This window comes from Ursus americanus, chromosome 2 (assembly GCF_024610735.1).
Source record: "Ursus americanus isolate L20-20 chromosome 2, mUrsAme1.1.p, whole genome shotgun sequence".
Taxonomy (NCBI): Eukaryota; Metazoa; Chordata; class Mammalia; order Carnivora; family Ursidae; genus Ursus; species Ursus americanus.
The window spans coordinates 87388300-87409216 of NC_142128.1; the positions used below are offsets into that span (position 1 = coordinate 87388300).

A 20917-nucleotide genomic window follows, 5' to 3' on the forward strand; every position below is an offset into this window, starting at 1 on the left:
AAAAGCTGGAAGCCTTTCCCTTAAGATCAGGAACTCGACAAGGATGCCCACTCTCGCCACTATTATTCAACATAGTACTAGAAGTCCTTGCAACAGCAATCAGACAACAAAAAGGGATCAAAGGTATCCAAATCGGCAGAGAAGAAGTCAAAATGTCTCTCTTCGCAGATGACATGATACTCTATATGGAAAACCCAAAAGAAGCCACTCCCAAACTATTAGAAGTTATAGAGCAATTCAGTAATGTGGCGGGATACAAAATCAATACTCAGAAATCAGCTGCATTTCTATACACGAATAACGAGACCGAAGAAAGAGAAATTAGGGAATCCATCCCATTTACAATAGCACCAAAAACCATACGTTACCTTGGAATTAACTTAACCAGAGACGTAAAGGACCTATATTCTAGAAACTATAAATCACTCTTGAAAGACATTGAGGAATACATAAAAAGATGGAAAAATATTCCATGTTCATAGATCGGAAGAATTAACATAGTTAAAATGTCCATGCTACCCAGAGCAATCTACACTTTCAATGCTATCCCGATCAAAATACCGAGGACATTTTTCAAAGAACTGGAACAAATAATCCTTAAATTTGTATGGAAACAGAAAAGGCCCCGAATCTCCAAGGAACTGTTGAAAAGGAAAAACAAAGCTGGGGGCATCACAATGCCGGATTTCGAGCTGTACTACAAAGCTGTGATCACAAAGACAGCATGGTACTGGCACAAAAACAGACACACAGACCAATGGAACAGAATAGAGAACCCAGAAATGGACCCTCGGCTCTTTGGGCACCTAATCTTTGACAAAGCAGGAAAAAACATCCAGTGGAAAAAAGACAGTCTCTTTAATAAATGGTGCTGGGAAAAATGCAAAAGAATGAAACTTGACCACTCTCTCACACCATACACAAAAATAAACTCCAAATGGATGAAAGACCTCGATGTGAGACAGGAATCCATCAAAATTCTAGAGGAGAACATAGGCAGCAACCTCTACGACATCGGCCAAAGCAACCTTTTTCATGACACATCCCCAAAGGCAAGAGAAACAAAAGATAAAATGAACTTATGGGACTTCATCAAGATAAAAAGATTCTGCACAGCCAAGGAAACAGTCAAAAAAACTAAGAGGCAGCCCACGGAATGGGAGAATATATTTGCAAATAACACTACAGATAAAGGACTGGTATCCAAGATCTATAAAGAACTTCTCAAACTCAATACACGAGAAGCAAATAAACAAATCAAAAAATGGGCAGAAGATATGAACAGACACTTTTCCAATGAAGACATACAAATGGCTAACAGACACATGAAAAAATGTTCAAAATCATCAACCATCAGGGAAATTCAAATCAAAACCACACTGAGATACCACCTTACGCCAGTTAGAATGGCAAAAATAGACAAGGCAAGAAACAACAATTGTTGGAGAGGATGTGGAGAAAGGGGATCCCTCCTACATTGTTGGTGGGAATGCAAGTTGGTACAGCCACTCTGGAAAACAGTGTGGAGGTCCCTTAAAAAGTTAAAAATTGAGCTACCCTATGATCCAGCCATTGCACTACTGGGTATTTACCCCAAAGATACAGACGTAGTGAAGAGAAGGGCCATATGCACCCCAATGTTCATAGCAGCAATGTCCACAATAGCTAAATCGTGGAAGGAGCCGAGATGCCCTTCAACAGATGACTGGATTAAGAAGTTGTGGTCCATATATACAATGGAATATTACTCAGCTATCAGAAAGAACGAGTTCTCAACATTTGCTGCAACATGGACGGCACTGGAGGAGATAATGCTAAGTGAAATAAGTCAAGCAGAGAAAGACAACTATCATATGATCTCTCTCATCTATGGAACATAAGAACTAGGAAGATCGGTAGGGGAAGAAAGGGATAAAGAAAGGGGAGGTAATCAGAAGGGGGAATGAAACATGAGAGACTATGGACTATGAGAAACTGAGGGCCTCAGAGGGGAGGGGGGTGGGGGAATGGGACAGACTGGTGATGGGTAGTAAGGAGGGCACGTATTGCATGGTGCACTGGGTGTTATACACAACTAATGAATCATCGAGCTTTACATTGGAAACCGGGGATGTACTGTATGGTGACTAACATAATATAATAAAAAAATCATTAAAAAAAAGAAAGAAATTGAGGAAGGCACAAAGAAATGGAAAAACATTCCATGCGCATGGAATGGAAAAATAAATATTGTTAAAATGTCTATAGTACCTAGAGCAATCTATACATTCAATGTAACCCCTATCAAAATACCATCAACTTTTTTCACAGAACTGGAACAAACAATGCTACAATTTGTATGGAGCCAGAAAAGACCCCAAATAGCCAAAGGAATGTTGAAAAAGAAAATCGAAGCTGGTGGCATCACAATTCTGGACTTCAAGCTCTATTACAAAGCTATAACCATCAAGATAGTATGGTACTGGCACAAAAACAGACACATAGATCAATGGAACAGAACAGAGAACTCAGAAATAGACCCTCAACTCTATGGTCAACCCATCTTCGACAAAGCAGGGAAGAATATCCAATGGAACAAAGACAGTCTCTTCAACAAATGGGGTTGGGAAAATTGGACAGCCACATGCAGAAGAATGGAACTGGACCATTTCCTTACACCATACACAAAAATAGACTCAAAATGGATGAAAGACCTCAATGTGAGACAGGAATCCATCAAAGTCCTGTCAGGCAGGAGAACACAGGCAGCAACCTCTTCGACCTCGGCCACAGCAACTTCTGGCTAGACAGGTCTCCAAAGGCAAGGGAAACAAGGGCAAAAATGAACTATTGGAACTTCATCAAGATAAAAAGCTTTTGCACAGCAAAGGAAACAGTCAAACAAAATCAAAAGACAACCTACAGAATGGGAGAAGATATTTGCAAATGTTTTATCAGATGAAAGGCTAGTATCCAAAATCTATAAAGAACTTACCAAACTCAATACCCAAAAATAAGTAATCCAGTTAAAAAATGGGCATTTCTGCAAAGAAGACATACAAATGGCCAACAGACACATGAAAAAATGCTAGACATTACTTGGCATCAAGGAAATACAAATCAAAACCACAATGAGATACCACCTCACACCACATCACAGTCAGAATGGCTAAAATTAACAAGTCAGGCAATGACAGATGTTGGCGAGGATGCGGAGAAAGGGAACCCTCCTACACTGTTGGTGGGAATGCAAGCTGGTGCAGCCACTCTGGAAAACAGTATGGAGGGTCCTCAAAAAGTTGAAAATAGAGCTACCCTACAACCCAGCAATTGCACTACTCGGTATTTACCCCAAAGATACAAATGTAGTGATGCGATGGGGCACCTGCATCCCAATGTTTACAGCAGCATTGTCCACAATAGCCAAACTACGGAAAGAGGCCAGATGTCCATCAACAGGTAAATGGATAAAGATGTGGTATATATATACAATGGAATGCTACTCAGCCACCAAAAATTAGAAATCTTGCCATTTGCAATGACGTGGATGGAACTAGAGGGTATTATGTTAAGTGAAATAAGTCAGAGAAAAACAATTATCATATCATCTCACTGATATGTGGAATTTGAGAAACAAAACAGAGGAGCATAGAGGAAGGGCGGGAAAAATGAAACAAAATGAAACCAGAGAGGGAGACAAACCATAAGAGACAAACTGAGGGTTGCTGGAGGGGAGGTGAGTGCGGGGGGTGGGAATGGGTAACTGGGTGATGGACATTAAGGAGGGCACATGATATAATGAACACTGGTTGTTATGTACAACTGATGAATCACTGACCTCTGAAACTAATAATACACTATATGTTCACTGAATTCAAATAAAATAAAATTTTTTAAAATGCAAAAAATAAAAATTGTCATCTTGCTAATTTAAGCAGGCTTTTCTTAGTTATATTCTAGCAGCTTTTGTTCAAAAATTCTTCAGCGTATACATAGTCAAAAAAATACCAGCACTGTAGGGCTCAGGCCAGCCATTTGAGTGAAGATATCCATGACGAAAGTTGCAAATATACTTCTAGGACTTTGGTGAGAAGCTGGATCTAGAGAGAGATTTGAGGGTCATCTGCAGAAAGTACAGGTATCCCTCGCTTTTCAAAAGTTCACGCTATGCCACTTTGTTTTTATGAAGAATCTAGGGTTAGTTCTTGTTTTTGCTAACTCAAAGAAATCGAAACAGGATTTTCACTTTAACCAAAAAAGGCCAGAAGTGAAAACAGCGTCCAGCATTTGTTTTGCCATGAGTTGTCACAGGGACAGTGTGCACTCTTAGCAGCGGGACTGGCACCGCCAACCTCCTTCCCCAAGAGCTACATTTAGCATCAAGCCACCATAGCTCTGAACTATGCTTTATCTCCATTTATCTTGTGCATCAATTAGCAAGATGTGTCCTAAGGTATCAGAAAACCATTAGCAAGATGTGTTGTAAGGTATCAGAAAAGCTCACTAGAGATTATTTTGAGGGTCTGGGAATGCTCAAAATGTTTTCCATATAAATTAATGGTAATTGCTTCCTTGCTTTATACCTTTTCAACTTAAGAAAAGTTTCATAGGAACATTCTACTTTCGAATAGCAGGGGAAACCTGTCAGAGAAGCCACAGGAACTGATAAAACTGTACTCTTTTTCCCATTGCCACCTCTTACTAGCTAATAATCAACACGATCATAGAAAATGCTCAAATCTGAAATGACTTGAATTTTAAAAGTTAAGCTTTTCCGTCAGATCTAAGTAATAAACTCTGAATTTAAACACATTTGTGGTGTATTTGTATCTCCAAAATCAGTTATCTTACCTGGTTTAATTTTTCAGTATGATTCAACCGTGAAGTCTCTACTACATTTGACTTAAAAGTCTTCTCCACATTCAATATTTGCTTCGGTGGTTCCATGCTTGAAGTGGGTTGCGAAAAGCGAGCCTTTGCAATTGGGGAGCCTGTGGAGTACGACCCTTGTTGTTTCATTCTAAAAGGCTGGGTAAACATTTTACCTCCTTTTGTGAATAAAAGAAGAGCAGAGAAATGTTGTCACTAGCAATTTCTACTTTATTTTCTGGTGGTTACATATAGGGGCTATTGTGACCTAACTGCCCTCAACTTTGAAATAACAATTAAGGAAAGCAAGCTTATGTTTTTATACTGCCAAATAAAATTTACATACAATGGAAGAGATTCCTCATCTATAGAAGAAAACCAAGAGATCGTTAAGTGTGTTACTGAAAAGGCTGGGGATACCTAAAAACTCCACTTAAGGCCACCTGAATATAATTACAGAGAGGCAGGTTTCCATAGGTAAAAACATAAAAACTGTATCCTGTTTAGGCAGTCAAAAAGTCTCCAAGTAAGGGGTCCACTTAAAACTATGCTTCTCCATGAGAGACTATGGACTATGAGAAACAAACTGAGGGCCTCAGAGGGGAGGGGGGTGGGGGAATGGGATAGACCGGTGATGGGTAGTAAGGAGGGCACATATTGCATGGTGCACTGGGTGTTATACGCAACTAATGAATCATCTAACTTTACATCGGAAACCGGGGATGTACTGTATGGTGACTAACATAATAGAAAAACATTAAAATAATAATAAAAAATAAAATAAAACTATGCTTCTCAACAAGAAGAAAAAAAAAAAACTATGCTTCTCAAACCGGACAATCACCTCGTAGCATGGGAGCAGGGAAGGGGGATAAAAAGCTCTAGAATAAAGCTATTTTCTTTCAAGATTTGTAGGGAAGGAAATACCACTGGAGAGATATATGTTGATGTACAACACGAACAATTATCACTAGACTTCATTATAGCCTAGTCCTTTACCATGAGATCAAGGTCACACACACACAATAATTGTTTCCAATATATCCTTTTGACAGGAAGAAGGGTCCACAGATGGGAAACATGAACAATCCAGTCAATGGGAAAGAATAGCACTCCCCCCATTCAATAAGTTGGCAAATTGCTTTCTACAAGTCTCAGCAAGATGCATCTGTCTCCCTAAGTTTGAGCAACTCAAGGATACTGATACTGTTGATGGTTCGGGGTTACATTCAGAACATCACTGGCTCATGCAGTCTTTCCTGACCAGAGCACGTAAACACCCTAGGATATCTTCATCAATTACACTTCCTACCACTGTTTAAGTAATGGTTTCTACACTGGGGACTTTCTCATGGTTTCACCTACATTAATCTAAATACAGATTTTAGAGAAAAAGAAAAAAAATCACTGAAATAGGCATAGAAATTCTCCAAACAGGCTCAGTGTATAGATTCTGTACTGTACCATACAAATGATCACATTGGTCTTCTGAGACTTTGAGACAGTGATTCAGGGATGAAAGGTACAGCATAGGGAATACAATCAATGGTATTGTAATAATGTTGTAGCTACACTGTGGTGAGCACAGCATATGTACAAAGTTGTCAAATCACTATGTTGTACACCCGAAACTAATGGAACATTGTGTGTCAACTGTACTTCAATACACATATAAATACTTAAAAAACAAAACAAGAGGGACAATGATTGGGTAAGAAAAGCAGTGAACAGTATTAAGAGCGGAGTATCAAACCCTGGCTGTAACACTTTTCTAGTAATGCGACTTTGGAAAAGTCATTTAACTTTCCTGAGCTTCCTTTTCCTCATCTCTCAGATTGGATTTTTCACCCTTCTGTGGTGTGGCAATGAGAAGCCAAAGTAAAACACTAAATAATGTGGTTATCATTTTGCAATGCCTGCTATGCTATCAAAGATCTGTGCCAGAAAAATCAGGTGGCAAATGCGACTGACTAGTATTACTTTTTTAAACTCTTCATAGGCCTCATGCTCATTTACAGTGTTCCAGAAAAAGCAGATCTTATGTTTTTATAGTAATAGCTACCACCTATTATAAGCGTACTAAATGCCAGGCACTTTTCAGAGCTCATCTCATTTAATCCTCAGCACAACTCCAAGAGGTAAGTATTATTATTGCTATTCTAGAGAGGAGGAAACTAAGGCTTAGACGTTCTAAGTAACTTGCTCGAGATCACTCAGCCAGCAAGTGGGAGTGCCAGGATGCAACTTCAACAAACTCAGGCAGCTGAGACATTACATACATCCATGGCTGCCATGACTGCTCCAATTCTGCTCACCCACAGCACAGTGACTAATGCTAGCATGCTTACCTGCTGGCCATCCTCTCTGCTTTTCCTCTGATACGCTCTTCTTCAGCATCAACAAAGAACCTGCTCTGGTTTGCTCCACAGAAATGACATCCGAAGCAGCATTAAGCACTTCAAACATAGAGAAGAATCCATACTGCACATACTGGAATGAACGTCCAAATCGTCTGACGAATGCCTTCTCAAAATCAGAAAGGAGAACGGGAGATAACGCCAAAAGGTCTTTCAACTCACTCTTCACAACAGCTGGAAGAATGGGGGGCAGCCTTCCTCGGTAAGGTACTCGCCGACGGGAGCTTGGCCCAGAGCAAACACTGGCCCTTCCCTTCTGCACGGAGTTTCGAACCTTATGGCTGCTCCTCTGTTTTGCAACTAAACTTGCTATTCCTTTGGTGGATTCATCTGGAATGGCTAAGGAGGTGTGAAAAAAGAAATATTTAGGTGAAAACTTAACCCCTTTCTTTATCCTTTGCATCTGTGGTTATATAGACAATTTTTAACTCTCCAAGGAGCTGTGTATCTAGGTAACATAATAAATGTGAACGTTTGGTTCCTCCATTTCTTGTATTTTACAGATGACAACTTGTTAGCTCCTCTACCAGAGGATGAAGACAGAAAGATAACTCCCAGTACTTAGCATTACTGCCGACTGTTGAAATATCTGAAACTCTCAAGATGAACAAACTTCCCTGCAATGTTTGTGTTTCATAAAATTTAAAACATGAGTTCATAATTTAAAAGTCCCATTGTTATGCTTCTCCCAATTTAAGGTGCAATAATCTGAAACCACATGCAAAATGTCGTTTTTGTGAATGCACCTTTTTCTGGGGAAAGATTTCTTGATTTTGCTAAAGCTTTCACTCTTCCCACAACCTCAAAGGTAACCGTGAACCCTCTCCCCCTCAAAATATTAAAATCCCCTCCCTGGGATGCAGGATAAGTACTATAATAATTCCTTGTAAGTTTTCATTTTAATTCTAGTTAAAGCTACAGTGTTCTATTAGTTTCAGGGGTACAACACAGTGATTCAATACTTCCACGCATCACCTGGTGCTCATCAGGAGGGCACTCCTTAATCCCCACCCCCTATTTATTTGCTAGAATAATTCCTTACCAAGTAATAATGATTGCTTAGTTTATAGATCTTAAACCCTAAGCTTACCTTTCAGTATTACAGTACCATCCCCATAGGGGCAGACAGTGACAACATCAGGCATGTCCAACACCAGCTCCATAGTTGACCGATAGCCAAGGATTCGGAGTGGCAAATGGCTGCCAACCATCAAAAGGTACTCCTTTTCCAACTGCTGTGGGGTCAAACCATCTTTGGTGGAAATGAGAAGTGACCTTATTTCTTTCCTCAGGCATTCCTGTACACGCTCTTGTTCAGACATTGCACCCTACCAGATTTAAGGTAGAAACATGGGTTGTGAAAAAAGACAAACCCAAGTTGGGGGGGGGGGCGCGGTAGGGGTGGTTCAAAAGGATCAGTAGTGGAACATAAACAACCAAGAAGCGAGTTCCAAAGGTGAGAAAGCAGAAGCAAAACCGTGAGGGTTCTCTGAAACTCTGCATTTCGCAAAGCCCTCACACAGTTGAAGCTCTAAATCTCAACCTGTGTTGATTAACCTGCACGCCTCTGGAGAAATCACTGCCCCTGGCTAACGTGTGCGAAGTCCCACGTTCCTGGCTCGTTTTTTCTGCTGAAGCATTAACAAGGGCTTGTTTGGGGTCTTAGTCTACACCGCAGACTTCGCATCAGACAGCACCCTCGTCGACGCTGGGAAAAGGCCGGGGAAGGAGGCAAACGCAATACTGCCTTCCGGCCTGCCGCCGAGCTCGGAGAGGGCTCCGCGCGAAGACCTCGCCCCGGCATACCTGCTCCGGCCCACACCGACGGGGAGGCCGCCCGCTTCGTCGTCCCCAAGTCAACGACCTCCTTCTGGCCCGAGCCAAGGGGTCCCCTCCCCGCCCCCAACGTCTCTCCCCCGACAGGCGGTGTGGGGAGCACTCTTTCCCGCGACCCCGAGGCCTGCCCACGCAGCGGGGTGGAAGGCCGGCAGGAGGCAGGCAGGTGGAGCACCGCCCTCACCCGTGTCGCCCAGGGCGCGGGCGCTGCCGTTGCGGGTCGGGACAGTCGAAGGGGTTCTCCCGCCCGGAGAAGCCGCGCCAAGGCGCCTGCACACCAGTGCCCAGAGCGGGCGGCGGGCTAAGGGCTCGCGTTCCAACCCCGAGGGCGCGCGGCGGGTGGGGCGGGTGGGACGGTTGGGCGGGGCCGGCCGCTCGGGGGTCGGGGCTGGGGGCCGGCCAGCGCGGAGCCGCCAGGCCAGGCTCTCGGGCAGCGTGGGCTCCCTCGGCGGATCGCCGGCGCCCACCTCCTCCGTCGCGGCTGGGAGACGCGAAGTGGGGCTGCGGTCCGACCACCTCCCTGGCCCGGCAGGGGCGAGGACAAGGGGCCGTCCCGCCCTAGGGATGCGCAGGCGGGAGGGGGAGGGGGCTTTGAGGTTCTGACGTTGGGTGTGCCTCAGAATCACCTGTGGAGCTTATTGAAGTTGGGGGCTGGGGAGGGTACCCTGGTCTGATCGGCAGAGATTCTGACTCAGCAAGCCTAACGCTGTCGGGGTAAAATTACAGGCGATCCTGAAGCTTGGGGGAGAATCACTGCAGAGCCAATGCAACTTGGGCTCCCGGAAGAGAGCGGGTGGGGCGCGGGAGCTGCTTGAGTGTGAAGCCCCTTCCAGGTGCCACTGGAGACAAACGAACTGGGAAACTAAAAGAACGTAACCTGGGGATGTGTTTACTGGATAGGTAGAACGAGCCAATTTTCTAAAGTCCTTGAAAACCAGAAAACAGTTTAAGAGGTACAGAATAGAGAGGCACGGTATACAGACCTCAAAATATACAGTCTAATTAAAGGAACACGACAAACCAAAACAAATTTGAATTAAGAAGAAAACCTGTGCGCACACCTGTACTTTATTTTCCATCTAAAATTCCATGACATGTAAAATCCAAAAAAGCTTCTAGGAACAAAATGCTCCATCAATGAGCCAGGTATATTGAGAGGTCATAGAAAAGATTTATAGGTTTATGGCAGAATGGACAAGGCAACAAAAAGGAAAATGATGAGACGTGAAAAATGGATCCAGACATTCCAACATCTGCATGACAAATGTTATAAAAGTAACAAAGAATGGTGGTGAGGTTTGGGAGTTTAAAAAGAAGGAAAATGTCCCAGATGTGACGAAAAACACATTTTCAGATTAAAAGGGCCCACTGAGTCCTTAGAACAACTAATGAAAAAAGATGCCATCCTAGACAAAGCCTAGGAGAAAGGGAGTTTTTATATAGAAAGAGGTTACCTATAAAGCAATGAAAATCAGATTGCCATTGGATTTCTCAATGGAGCAATATCTTCAAAGCTGAAACTGGAATTCTTTACCCAGCCAAATCAACATTATGTGCAGGAAAAGAAAAGACGTTGTCAGACATGTAGGATTCAGAAAGTTTATCTCTCATTAAGTAGCTTGAGAATGACTCCTGCAAAATGAACAATGAATTGAAAAAACAGTATCCCAGATTCTCATCCCCAATTATGACACAACAGCTCACACATATTGAGCACTGACTTGATGCTCTTACAGAGATTATCTAATTTTTTCCCAGTTATTCAGAGACAATTATCATCCCCACTTTAAAGTGAAGAAACTGGTACACAGACATGAACAAAGATAGAACAAAGAGGGGTAGGCAATAAGAACATAAAACTTATGACTGAATCTGAAAGGTACTGGTGCATAATATGAAAAAGGAGATGTTTAAAAAGATATTCTGGAGCTAAATCCCAGGTCAGTAACTGCAAACCAAGTGTCAGGGGCTGTTTGAGGTACTTGGGTAAGGAGACCCCATTGGAAGAATAGCTGCAACTGGAGTCCTCCCTTGCTTGGGTTTCCAATAACACACTCTCTTTTGTGGTGGCTAACCTGGGAAGTGAATGGGAATGAGGTGGGAATAGTCACACCGGCATCCTTCACACCTTTGATGGTGACACTGACCTCTCCAAGTCTCCTGGTATGTGGTAATGCTTTTGATGTATTATTTTGGCCTTTCCTACCAGAATAGCCCTTGCTCAATGAGTGACTGTGCCAGTGCAGGAATTCTGTCTATTACTGGGATTCCTGTTCCAGCTCTTCACTTGGCAAAGAGCGTACATAACCACAGGATGGGCTCACAGTCCCACCAGCCCTCTCCAAAGTGAACGTGGGCCAGAATTCAACGCATGTATCACCTAACCCCTGTAAGCTCAGAATGTGGATGGCAAACAGTGACATTTGGGGTCCCAGAAGTTAGTGTTAGTTTAGAATTAGTAAGTGATAGTCACTGAAAAATGCAGGTACTTCCTTTTCTTCGGAGCAGTTATCCTAAAAGGATCACAACGCCTTTGGGGGAAAGCTGGGACAAAGGTTTGCAGGGCTTAGGGCCAGCGTTTCAGCAGCATCCTTAAGAATATCTGGGCTACATTCAACAGGTTTCTGGGTCTGGGATCTGATTTAGTTCTGGGAAGAGGGTGACAAGCCACGTCTCTCATGAGACGCCTCTGTTCCCCAGACTTTGAATTGTGTTTCGTTGGTTTGTTTTTGTTGTTACACAAACCAAAAAGACTTAGTGGGTTATTTGTTGAGTTCATTCCTTGGGATCCTGCCATTAATTAAGCCCAACCGGAGAGCTCTGTGAGTTAGACCAACGTGTTTTCCACCCTGCTGCCTATTATGTTGATCAGAGTTGATTCTGCTAATTAGCTGGCTCCAGCTGGCCTCCTCCCAGCCCTGCTTGCATCTGGGAGTGTGTTTCAATTGCAGCTGCTCCTACAGCGTTGCTGCCTTAGAAAATAACCAGTAAAGAGTTATTGTGTTTTTTTAAGGTTCTGCAGCTTTAATATGTGCCTCATGACAGGAATGAGAGGATCTGTAGATAAACAGAGAAGGAGTGGGTGAGTTAAAGCTCATGATAGAACCAATATAGCATTCCTGCCTCCCAAAGGTTTTTTTAACATTATGCTTGATTTGGGACCATTTGATGCCACTGTTCAATTCTAGTTCCCACAGCAATTCCTCCAATCTTTGCCATCCCTCCTACACTTTTTACCCGTTCCTGCCTCACCACTAGAAAATGACTTTGCTTGGACTCCCAGAGACAATGGAGGCTTTCATGTACAGACCTCCTCAACTTCCAACCCAGGCCTCTACACCAGTCCCACTCTCATCTTTCCTCCTGGTCTCACCATCCATCCCACTCTCGAGTCTATCCCCGCAACTCCTCTAGGACCGTGACCTTTGGCTATAATTTTCCAGTCCTGTATATTCAACATCTCCTTACAGACCCCTTTCCTAGAACATAAAATTATGCTCTAATCCTTTTTATCTTACACGACACAGACACAGGGAATGGGAGACAGAAACACACACTCTCTTTTGACCTGCACACCTCTATAACCATTCCTGTGTGGCCAAATCCTTGAATAAACAGTCTACACATTTTTTCCCCACTTTTTATCTACCACTCACTAAGCAAGGAGCCTGCTACTCTGCACAGCTTAAGTTACTTTTACCAAAATCATCAATGACAAATCTTGTAATTGACAAATCTTAAGGACTTTCCAGTCTTTTCATCTTAGATGATCTCTGATGTTTACTCTTGATGTCCCCACCTTTTGTGAAAATCTCTCCTCAGTGGGTTTCTATGCTGCTGCACCAGGCTTGGCTCCCAGCTTTCTGCTCTATTTCCTATTTCTGATATTAAATGCCCATGTACCCCAGGGTCTGTCCTTGACCCTTTTCCTTTTTACTGTTCCCCCTCTTCCTGAGTGACCTTTTTCACTCTCATTGTTTCAGCTTTGGCTGCTGCCTTCCAAAAAACCATGTTCGTTTAAGCAACAGATATCTTCCAGCTCCTACTAAGTTGCAGGCACTGTTCTAGAAGATGGGACTGAAAGAGTGAGGAAAACAAAGTGCCTGTTCTCCTGAACCAAAGACAAGCAAAAGCAGACAAATCTATAACGTCAAGTAATGATAATTGCTCTTAAGAAAAATAAACCAAGGTAAAGGAGTGAGAAGGGGCTGCTTTAAGGGGAGTATTTAGAAAACACTTTTCTTTAACCTCTATGACAATGGTTCTCACGGTGTGATTCCAAAGCATCAGCATAACCTGAAAACTTAGCTATGCCAATTCTCAGGCCTCAGCCCTGACCTGCTGAATCAGAAACGGTGGCGGGGCAGCGCCGGAGAGTCCAGCAGTGTATTAATAAGCCCTCCAGGTGATTCTGATGCATGCTAAAGTGAGAACCTACACTCTAGAGCAGTTTCCCACCGCATGTGCCACGGATACATCACAGGTGTGAAGTCTAATACTGATCTTCCCAGCCCACCGGGGCAGCTTCAGGGCTGGGGGGAGAGCAGGTGCTGGGAGCCCAACACCCTAAAATAGCCTCCACTCAGATTTTTCAGAGGCAACCAAGTGGGGTCAGCCGCAATGCCCACAGGCACCCAGTATTAATGTAAGGGCCATTCGACACTCACTGATCGGCTGGAGATGCTGGGCGCGGAAGGATCTACTGCGTCAGGGTTGCCTCTGCGGCTGCGGGTCGAAGGTCCCGACCAGGACGCAAAGAGTCTGCGCGGCAGGAAGGGCGGCCCGGGCGGGGGGCGTGGCTCTGCGGGGCCCTCCCCCCGCACTTCCGGCAGCCTCCGCGCGGGCTGCGCCTGCTACTCCTTAAAAGTTTCGTCATTATTCTGAAATATTCCTTACGGAAGAGTGTGACTGGATTTGATATACATTTGCATCATCACAAGAAATGTCAAAATGACATTCGTTGATAAAAGAAAAGATATTTGATTATTTAACGTGGGTAAATTTTCAAATGGTTGTAAAAATAGCTTTAAAAACTTTTTAAGCATTTCACAATGTGTATTGAATTACTGAGTTGTATACCTTAAACATATATAGTTTTTGTCAATTATACCTCAAAACTGGAAAATAAATACATACATAAAAACTTAAAATTGTGTAAACATCGGCTTTCTGGGCTGCTCAGTTGATTAAGCGGCTAACTCTTGGTGTTGGCTCAAGTCGTGATCTCATGGGTCATGAGATCGAGCCCACATGGGGCTTGGTGCTCAGCAGGGAGTCTGCTTGAGATTCTCTCCCTCTGCCCCTCTCCCCCCAAAAATAAATAAATAAATAAATAAATCTTTTTCACAAATAAAGTGTACTTTAATTTTTTTTATTGAGATATAATTGACATATAATATGTTGGTTCCAGGCACACAGCATAAGGATTTGATACCTGTATATATTACAAATGAGCACCACAATAAGTCTTAATAGTTAACATCCATCGCCATATATAGTTTTAAAAAATATTTTTCTTGTAATGAGGACCTTCAGGATCTACTCTCTTGGGTCACCTGGGTGGCTCAGTTGGTTAAGCATCTACCTTTGGCTCAGGTTATGATCCCAGGGTCCTGGGATCTAGCCCTGCATCAGGCTCCCTGTTTCTCCCTCTCCCTTTGCCGTTCCCCCTGCTTGCACATTCTCTCTCTCTCAAATAGGTAAGTAAAATCCTTTTTTAAAAAAATCTACTCCCTTATGCAATACAGTACTATTAACTAAAGTCACCATGCTGTACTAAAAATTTCCATTATTTATTTATTTTATGACTGGAAGTTTGTAACTTTTGATCCCCTTCACCCATTTCAAGATTCTAGTTTAAAATTGAAAATATTTTTATTAGTATACAAATTTCCTGATATTGAATCCCAAATACTTTGCATTTTATTTTTACTGTGCTTATATATCAAAGATATAATTTTATCACCAAGCCATTTATAGATACCCTCAAATCCTTTCATTTGCCCCAGTATGCTAATCAAATACTATCATTTTCTATGTTTGCATAATAGGCAAAGTTTGGAAACACTGCTCTAGGATCTCGATATCTCTCTCAGCCTCCATCCCTTTCTCTCTCTTCCTCCTCCCTCCATCCCTTCCATAACCCAACACTGAAACAGGTAACATACAAAATAGCATCCTCTAATCATCAAGACAGTATGGCACAAAAACAGATACATAGATCAATGGAACAGAATAGAGAACCCAGAAATGGGCCTTCCACTCTATGGTCAACTTATCTTTGACAAAGCAGGAAAGAATATCCAATGGAACAAAGACAGTCTCTTCAACAAATGGGGTTGGGAAAATTGGACAGCCACATGCAGAAGAATGGAACTGGACCATTTCCTTACACCATACACAAAAATAGACTCAAAATGGATGAAAGACCTCAATGTGAGACAGGAATCCATCAAAATCCTGTCAGGCAGGAGAACACAGGCAGCAACCTCTTCGACCTCGGCCACAGCAACTTCTGGCTAGACAGGTCTCCAAAGGCAAGGGAAACAAGGGCAAAAATGAACTATTGGAACTTCATCAAGATAAAAAGCTTTTGCACAGCAAAGGAAACAGTCAACAAAACCAAAAGACAACCTACAGAATGGGAGAAGATATTTGCAAATGACATATCAGATAAAGGACTAGTATTCAAAAATCTATAAAGAACTTATCAAACTCAATCACCCAAGGAACAAATAATCCAATCAAGAAATGGGCAGAAGACATGAACAGACATTTCTGCAAAGAAGACATCCAAACGGCCAACAGATACGTGAAATACATGTGGCATCAGGAAAATACAAATCAAAACCACAATGAGATACCACCTCACACCAGTCAGAACAGCTAAAATTAACAAGTCAGGCAACGACAGATGTTGGCGAGGATGTGGAGAAAGGGGACCCCTCCTACACTGTTGGTGGGAATGCAAGCTGGTGCAGCCACTCTGGAAAACAGTATGGAGGGTCCTCAAAAAGTTGAAAATAGAGCTACCCTACAACCCAGCTAATTGCACTACTTGGTATTTACCCCAAAGATACAAATGTAGTGATTTGATGGGGCACCTGCACACTAATGTTTATAGCAGCAATGTCCACAATAGCCAAACTATGGAAAGAACCCAGATGTCCATCAACAGATGAATGGATAAAGAAGATGTGGTATACATATTCAATGGAATATTATGCAGCCATCAAAAAAGTGAAATTTTGCCATTTGCAATGACATGGATGGAACTAGAGGATATTATGCTAAGTGAAATAAGTCAATCAGAGAAAGACAATTATCATATGATCTCACTGATACATGGAATGTGAGAAACAAGGCAGAGGATCATAGAGGAAGACAGGAAAAAATGAAACAAGACGAAACCCAAGAGGGGGACAAACCGTAAGAGACTCTTAGTCTTAGGAAACAAACTGAGGGTTGCTGGAGTGGAGGGGGGTGGGAGGAATGGGATGGCTAGGTGAAGGATGTTGGTGTGTGTTGTGGTGAGCACTGTGTAGTGAGTGGGACTGATGAATCACAGACCTGTACCCCTGAAACAATTAATACATTATACATTAATTTAAAAAATCATCTAAAAATGAAAAAAAAATAAGGTCTACTAAGAAACAAGCAAAAAAATACCCCCCCCAAAAAATAGCATCCTCAGGGTCACACAAGCCACCAGAAATAGGAAATGAATCGTTTGTGATGGGAACAAATTCTAAATTGAAGTCTAATGGAGCCAAAGTTGCTCGAGATCACTTTTCCACGTGCTACGTTTTCTTTCAGTGGTTCTCTGTCTTCCCTCCCACTTGGCAATCAGGAAAACCTCCTGATTTGATAGGGAAGATTACATACAATCAAGGAATAGCTTTATCCCAGAAAGGCCTGGTATTGCAGTAGGATAGGGCTGAGGTAAAGGAAGTATGGAGTGGTTAGCTGAGGTCAGCTCTGCTCTTGACTATAGTGTCAAAACCTAAGGACACGGGGCCTAGGATCAGGCCATCTGACTTTTTTTTTTTTTCTTCCCTGATCAGCTTTTTAAGTCCTAAAGGAAAGAGCCAAGAGGGCCCTTAATGCCTACAAAGCATCTAACTCAACTGGCCAAGGTAGAAGACCAGTTAGGGGTTAGGGCCCAAAGCTCAAGCCAGCAATAGAGCACATTGGTAGGAGAGTCTACGCTCGTGTGTCTTGAGGACCCAGCAGAGGAGGCTCCTGCCCCAGTCAGCAGTGGTGAAAGGTGAGGGTCTTGGTCACCATCTGTCCTGAGCTTCAGCTCTAAACATCCGAGTGCCTACTGTGCACTTTCAGACATATATTATGGACACTGCTATGTCTGACACTGAACTTACTGTGCCTACCTACCTTTAAACAAAAGCTCGTTCTTCCCTTGTATCCCCTCAGTGGGACGTCAGCCCCACTCACCCCGTCACTTGGACCAGACAGTACTGGAGTCATCACATTTCCATCGAAACATAACTCATACCCCCCCTCACCGGGATTATTGACAGAGTCTCCTCACCAGTCTCTCTACCCCCATCCTCTGCCCACTTCGATTCACCTTCGATCCTGTCTACAAAGTCACTTTTCAAAATTGCCAATCTAGCCATATTATTCCTTGCTTATAAAGCTTTGATAGTGTCTTTTGCCTATAACATAAAATCCAAATTCTCTTATATGGTATAAAAGGCTTTACATTTCTTGGGCCACCTACTTCTCTGGTCTCCTCTTTTGCCAATTTCTCAACGACCCGACACATATGAAGTCCTACCTCCTGTACTGGCCCCCTGGTGGAAGGCTCAGTTCTTGAAGCCCACCTGAGGATCACCTACCCATCTCTGGATGTGGCTCAAACTAGGTCTCCTCTGACTCCACGCAAATAGAATTACCCCCTCCTCCGTGTCCTCACAGTGCCATACAGATCAGTGGTACCCAACCGGAAGCAATTTTGTCCCTTTTGGACACCTGGCAATGTCTGGAGACATTTTTGGTCATTGAAACTGAGAGTTTCACTTTATCGCACCTGATTACACATCTGTTTCTCCCTGTTAGACTATAAACTCCTCAAGGGCAGGCACCATACCTCACCTTTACGTCCTCAGAGGTAAGCAGGGCTAAACACATAGCAGGTGCTCCCTAAGTATCTTTGAAGTGAATTAATGAGAGAAAAGTCAAGTCAGTCTTATCTCACCACTGTGCCTAACAAGCCAACAACTGCATTTCCGGGCAGAGAAGGTGGGAACATAGATGCGCAACATCAGTATAGTTAGGGGAGTGGGTCAGGCAGAGACGCCTACAATTATGACCAACTGCCGGGCCAATAAAGGTCAAAATAGCCACCTTCCTCATGTTCTGTCTCCTCACCACCTCCCTCATTAACCCATGTGGTCACCAAATTCTGTTGCTTCTCTACCTGAGAAATAGCTCCCGCACCCTGGCCATGCCCACAGCCAAAGCCCACGGCCAGCTCCCAGCAGCACCACTTTTCTGTGCCGTCTTGCTTGGCCTCTCTGACATCTACAAATTGAGAAAGTCACATTAAGTCCCTGTAGTTTCTTCCAGCTCTAAAATGATAAGATTTGCAATTTTATCTAGTGACGACGAATTATAGATTTTCCGTTAAATAATTCACACGTCAATATTCCTTCCATTTATCCATATGGATATAAAATTTCAAAACACTAAATAGAAATAATTTTAATTTAGAAAGCCTTGAAACCACCTATGACCTTTTGTCTTGGAAACAAACTCAAAAGTCAACAACTGTAATTGGTCCTCCCTACCTAGTAACCCCCTCACAGATGCCAGTCTCATGACATCCAAACAAGGAGTAAAGTAGTAAGAGTACAAAAATGTGTACATGTACTTTCAACAAAGGGATGAGCAATACTTTCAATTAAAAAGGAATCTAAAAAGAAAACAGCAACCTCATTGTATGTACAGCCAGCTAGGGACTCATTCTGCTATCTCAGCACTCCCCAGCCCCTCCACCTTTCAGAGATGCTGGGCTGACCTTTTTTCCATGGAATTTTCTCAGATATCATCATTGCCATCCATAATCCCGACAGCCTTGTGTTATAAGCAGGCGCTTGTATTACTGTTATGTGTGGATACAGAAAATGAAGCACAGATGATGTAACTTATCCCTGGTTCCACAGCAGAGGAGATTGAGAAGAAGCACCCAACACGCACTCCAATGCCAAGTAGGACCTTTCTCTCATCAGTTTTTCTCCTGCAAGAAATCCCTCTATCTTATTAGCGGACAGGGTGCAGTTTTGAGATCATCATTTGGCTAATTCTTGGAGTAAAAATTGAGGTGCAAGTTTATTTTAGGAATGTATAGTTAGAACCCCAGATCAAATTAATTCACAAGAGAATCAAAGGCTGAGAAAAAAATAATAAATGCTACAATCAGTTTCACGCTTTTCTGAACAGGGAAATCTTTACAGGATGATAACTGTGTTTAATCATAACTGTTAATTTGAGTGAATATTAAGTAATCGTGATAATTTTCCCTCTATGGGCCAAACGCAGCTACTGAATTTTTCTCAATGTCGTGCTCTAGGCAGGAACTATTAATTGAGGCAGGCATTCAAAGGAAACATTTGCCTCCTTTACATAACCCATACAATAATCAGGTTTAGAGAGTAAAAACAAATCTATTTCAATTCCTTTATTATCAATCTTGTAATTATTTTATTCCCAATGGCCTAACTTGGAATATATGGAAGAAAGTAGTGGAATGGTTTTTCCAGAGCCATTTGAGTTACTTCAGTCCTCTTTCTTTAATAAGGCTTTTGAGAGGAAAATCTGTGTGAACTCAGTAAATATTGAAAAATACAAATAAACGACCTTTATTTCTGCCATCCTGATCTGAGCTATTGGAGTAGAATCATAAATCTTGAATTTGAAGGGTTACCCATTCAGTGAGAAACAAGTGATTAATAGAGGGTGAAGGATAAATACATGTACTCCATGTTTCAAGTTCCTCAGAAGCAACGGGGTCAGTCCCTCCAGTTCGCTGCTGGAGGGAGCGTGGCCAACGAGCCTTGACAAAGTCCAAGTCCTGCCTTCATCAAGGAGGCAGGGAACAGGGCCTAGCCAAGAGCCAAAGCATCCCTTTCCTAAAAACAAAAGTTAAACCAGATTCCTTCCCTTCTATGATTCTTCAAGAAGTATTACATCATCAAAGGGCTTAAGCATTAGTAAACACGATAATAAACTATTAAAGAATAAATATAAAAGTAAGTAGGAGAAAGTGGGTGTGTATGTGAAAGAGAAGAAAGGGGCCTGAAAGAGTTTTCCTATCCCCTCCCCCCCCTTTTGAAATGTATATCTTCCCAGGAGTCGTCCGCCAACACCAATACCGCTTGCAAAGCAGCGGCAGAAAGAGCAGGGCCAAGATACAAAATAAATGAGGGGGAGGGGGAAAGGCGCCCCCGGGAAGCCTCCAGAAGGGTAAGCGGGCGCTTGGGGAGAAGTTTCTAATGTTACCTTAAGGACACCCTGATTCGTCGACCTATTCTGTTCCCTGCAGCTGTCTAGCGCTGCACGAGGACCACCTCCCCTAGTTCCGACGACGTTTACGAATCCGGCGCGGAGCCCCCCGCACCCCCGGCGATTTGCGGACCTCCGGGGTGGGTCGGGCGACCCAATCTGCCTTACAGCTCGACTCGCCGTCTGTAGAAGCCCGTGTTCAAACAGCACGAAGCGGCACGCGGGCTTCACACAAACGCGTCGCGGGAGCTGGCGCGAGTCGGGGGCTGGTAGGGCCCGCGGTCCCGCCTCCG

At 43.1% G+C, this 20917-nt stretch overlaps 1 protein-coding gene across 4 annotated transcripts in view; it reads right to left on the minus strand.

Annotated features, from left to right (window-relative positions):
• The window catches only part of TDRD5 (tudor domain containing 5), a 115718-nt gene extending 94822 nt beyond the window's left edge, over positions 1-20896 (minus strand). Inside the window, exons 1-4 of one of the 4 annotated variants that reach the window (XM_045811322.2) lie at positions 20622-20896; positions 8356-8593; positions 7197-7604; positions 4831-5027 (exon numbers count right to left, since the gene is read on the minus strand). In XM_045811322.2, the coding sequence (XP_045667278.1) occupies positions 4831-5027; positions 7197-7604; positions 8356-8587 (837 nt within the window). In that variant the 5' untranslated portion in view covers positions 8588-8593; positions 20622-20896. Of the gene's footprint in view, positions 1-4830; positions 5028-7196; positions 7605-8355; positions 8594-9071; positions 9580-13768; positions 13884-20621 lie in introns of those variants that run through there. The other 3 variants (XM_045811319.2, XM_045811321.2, XM_045811320.2) reach the window with 3 other exon arrangements.
• Between the last annotated feature and the right edge of the window lie 21 nt (positions 20897-20917).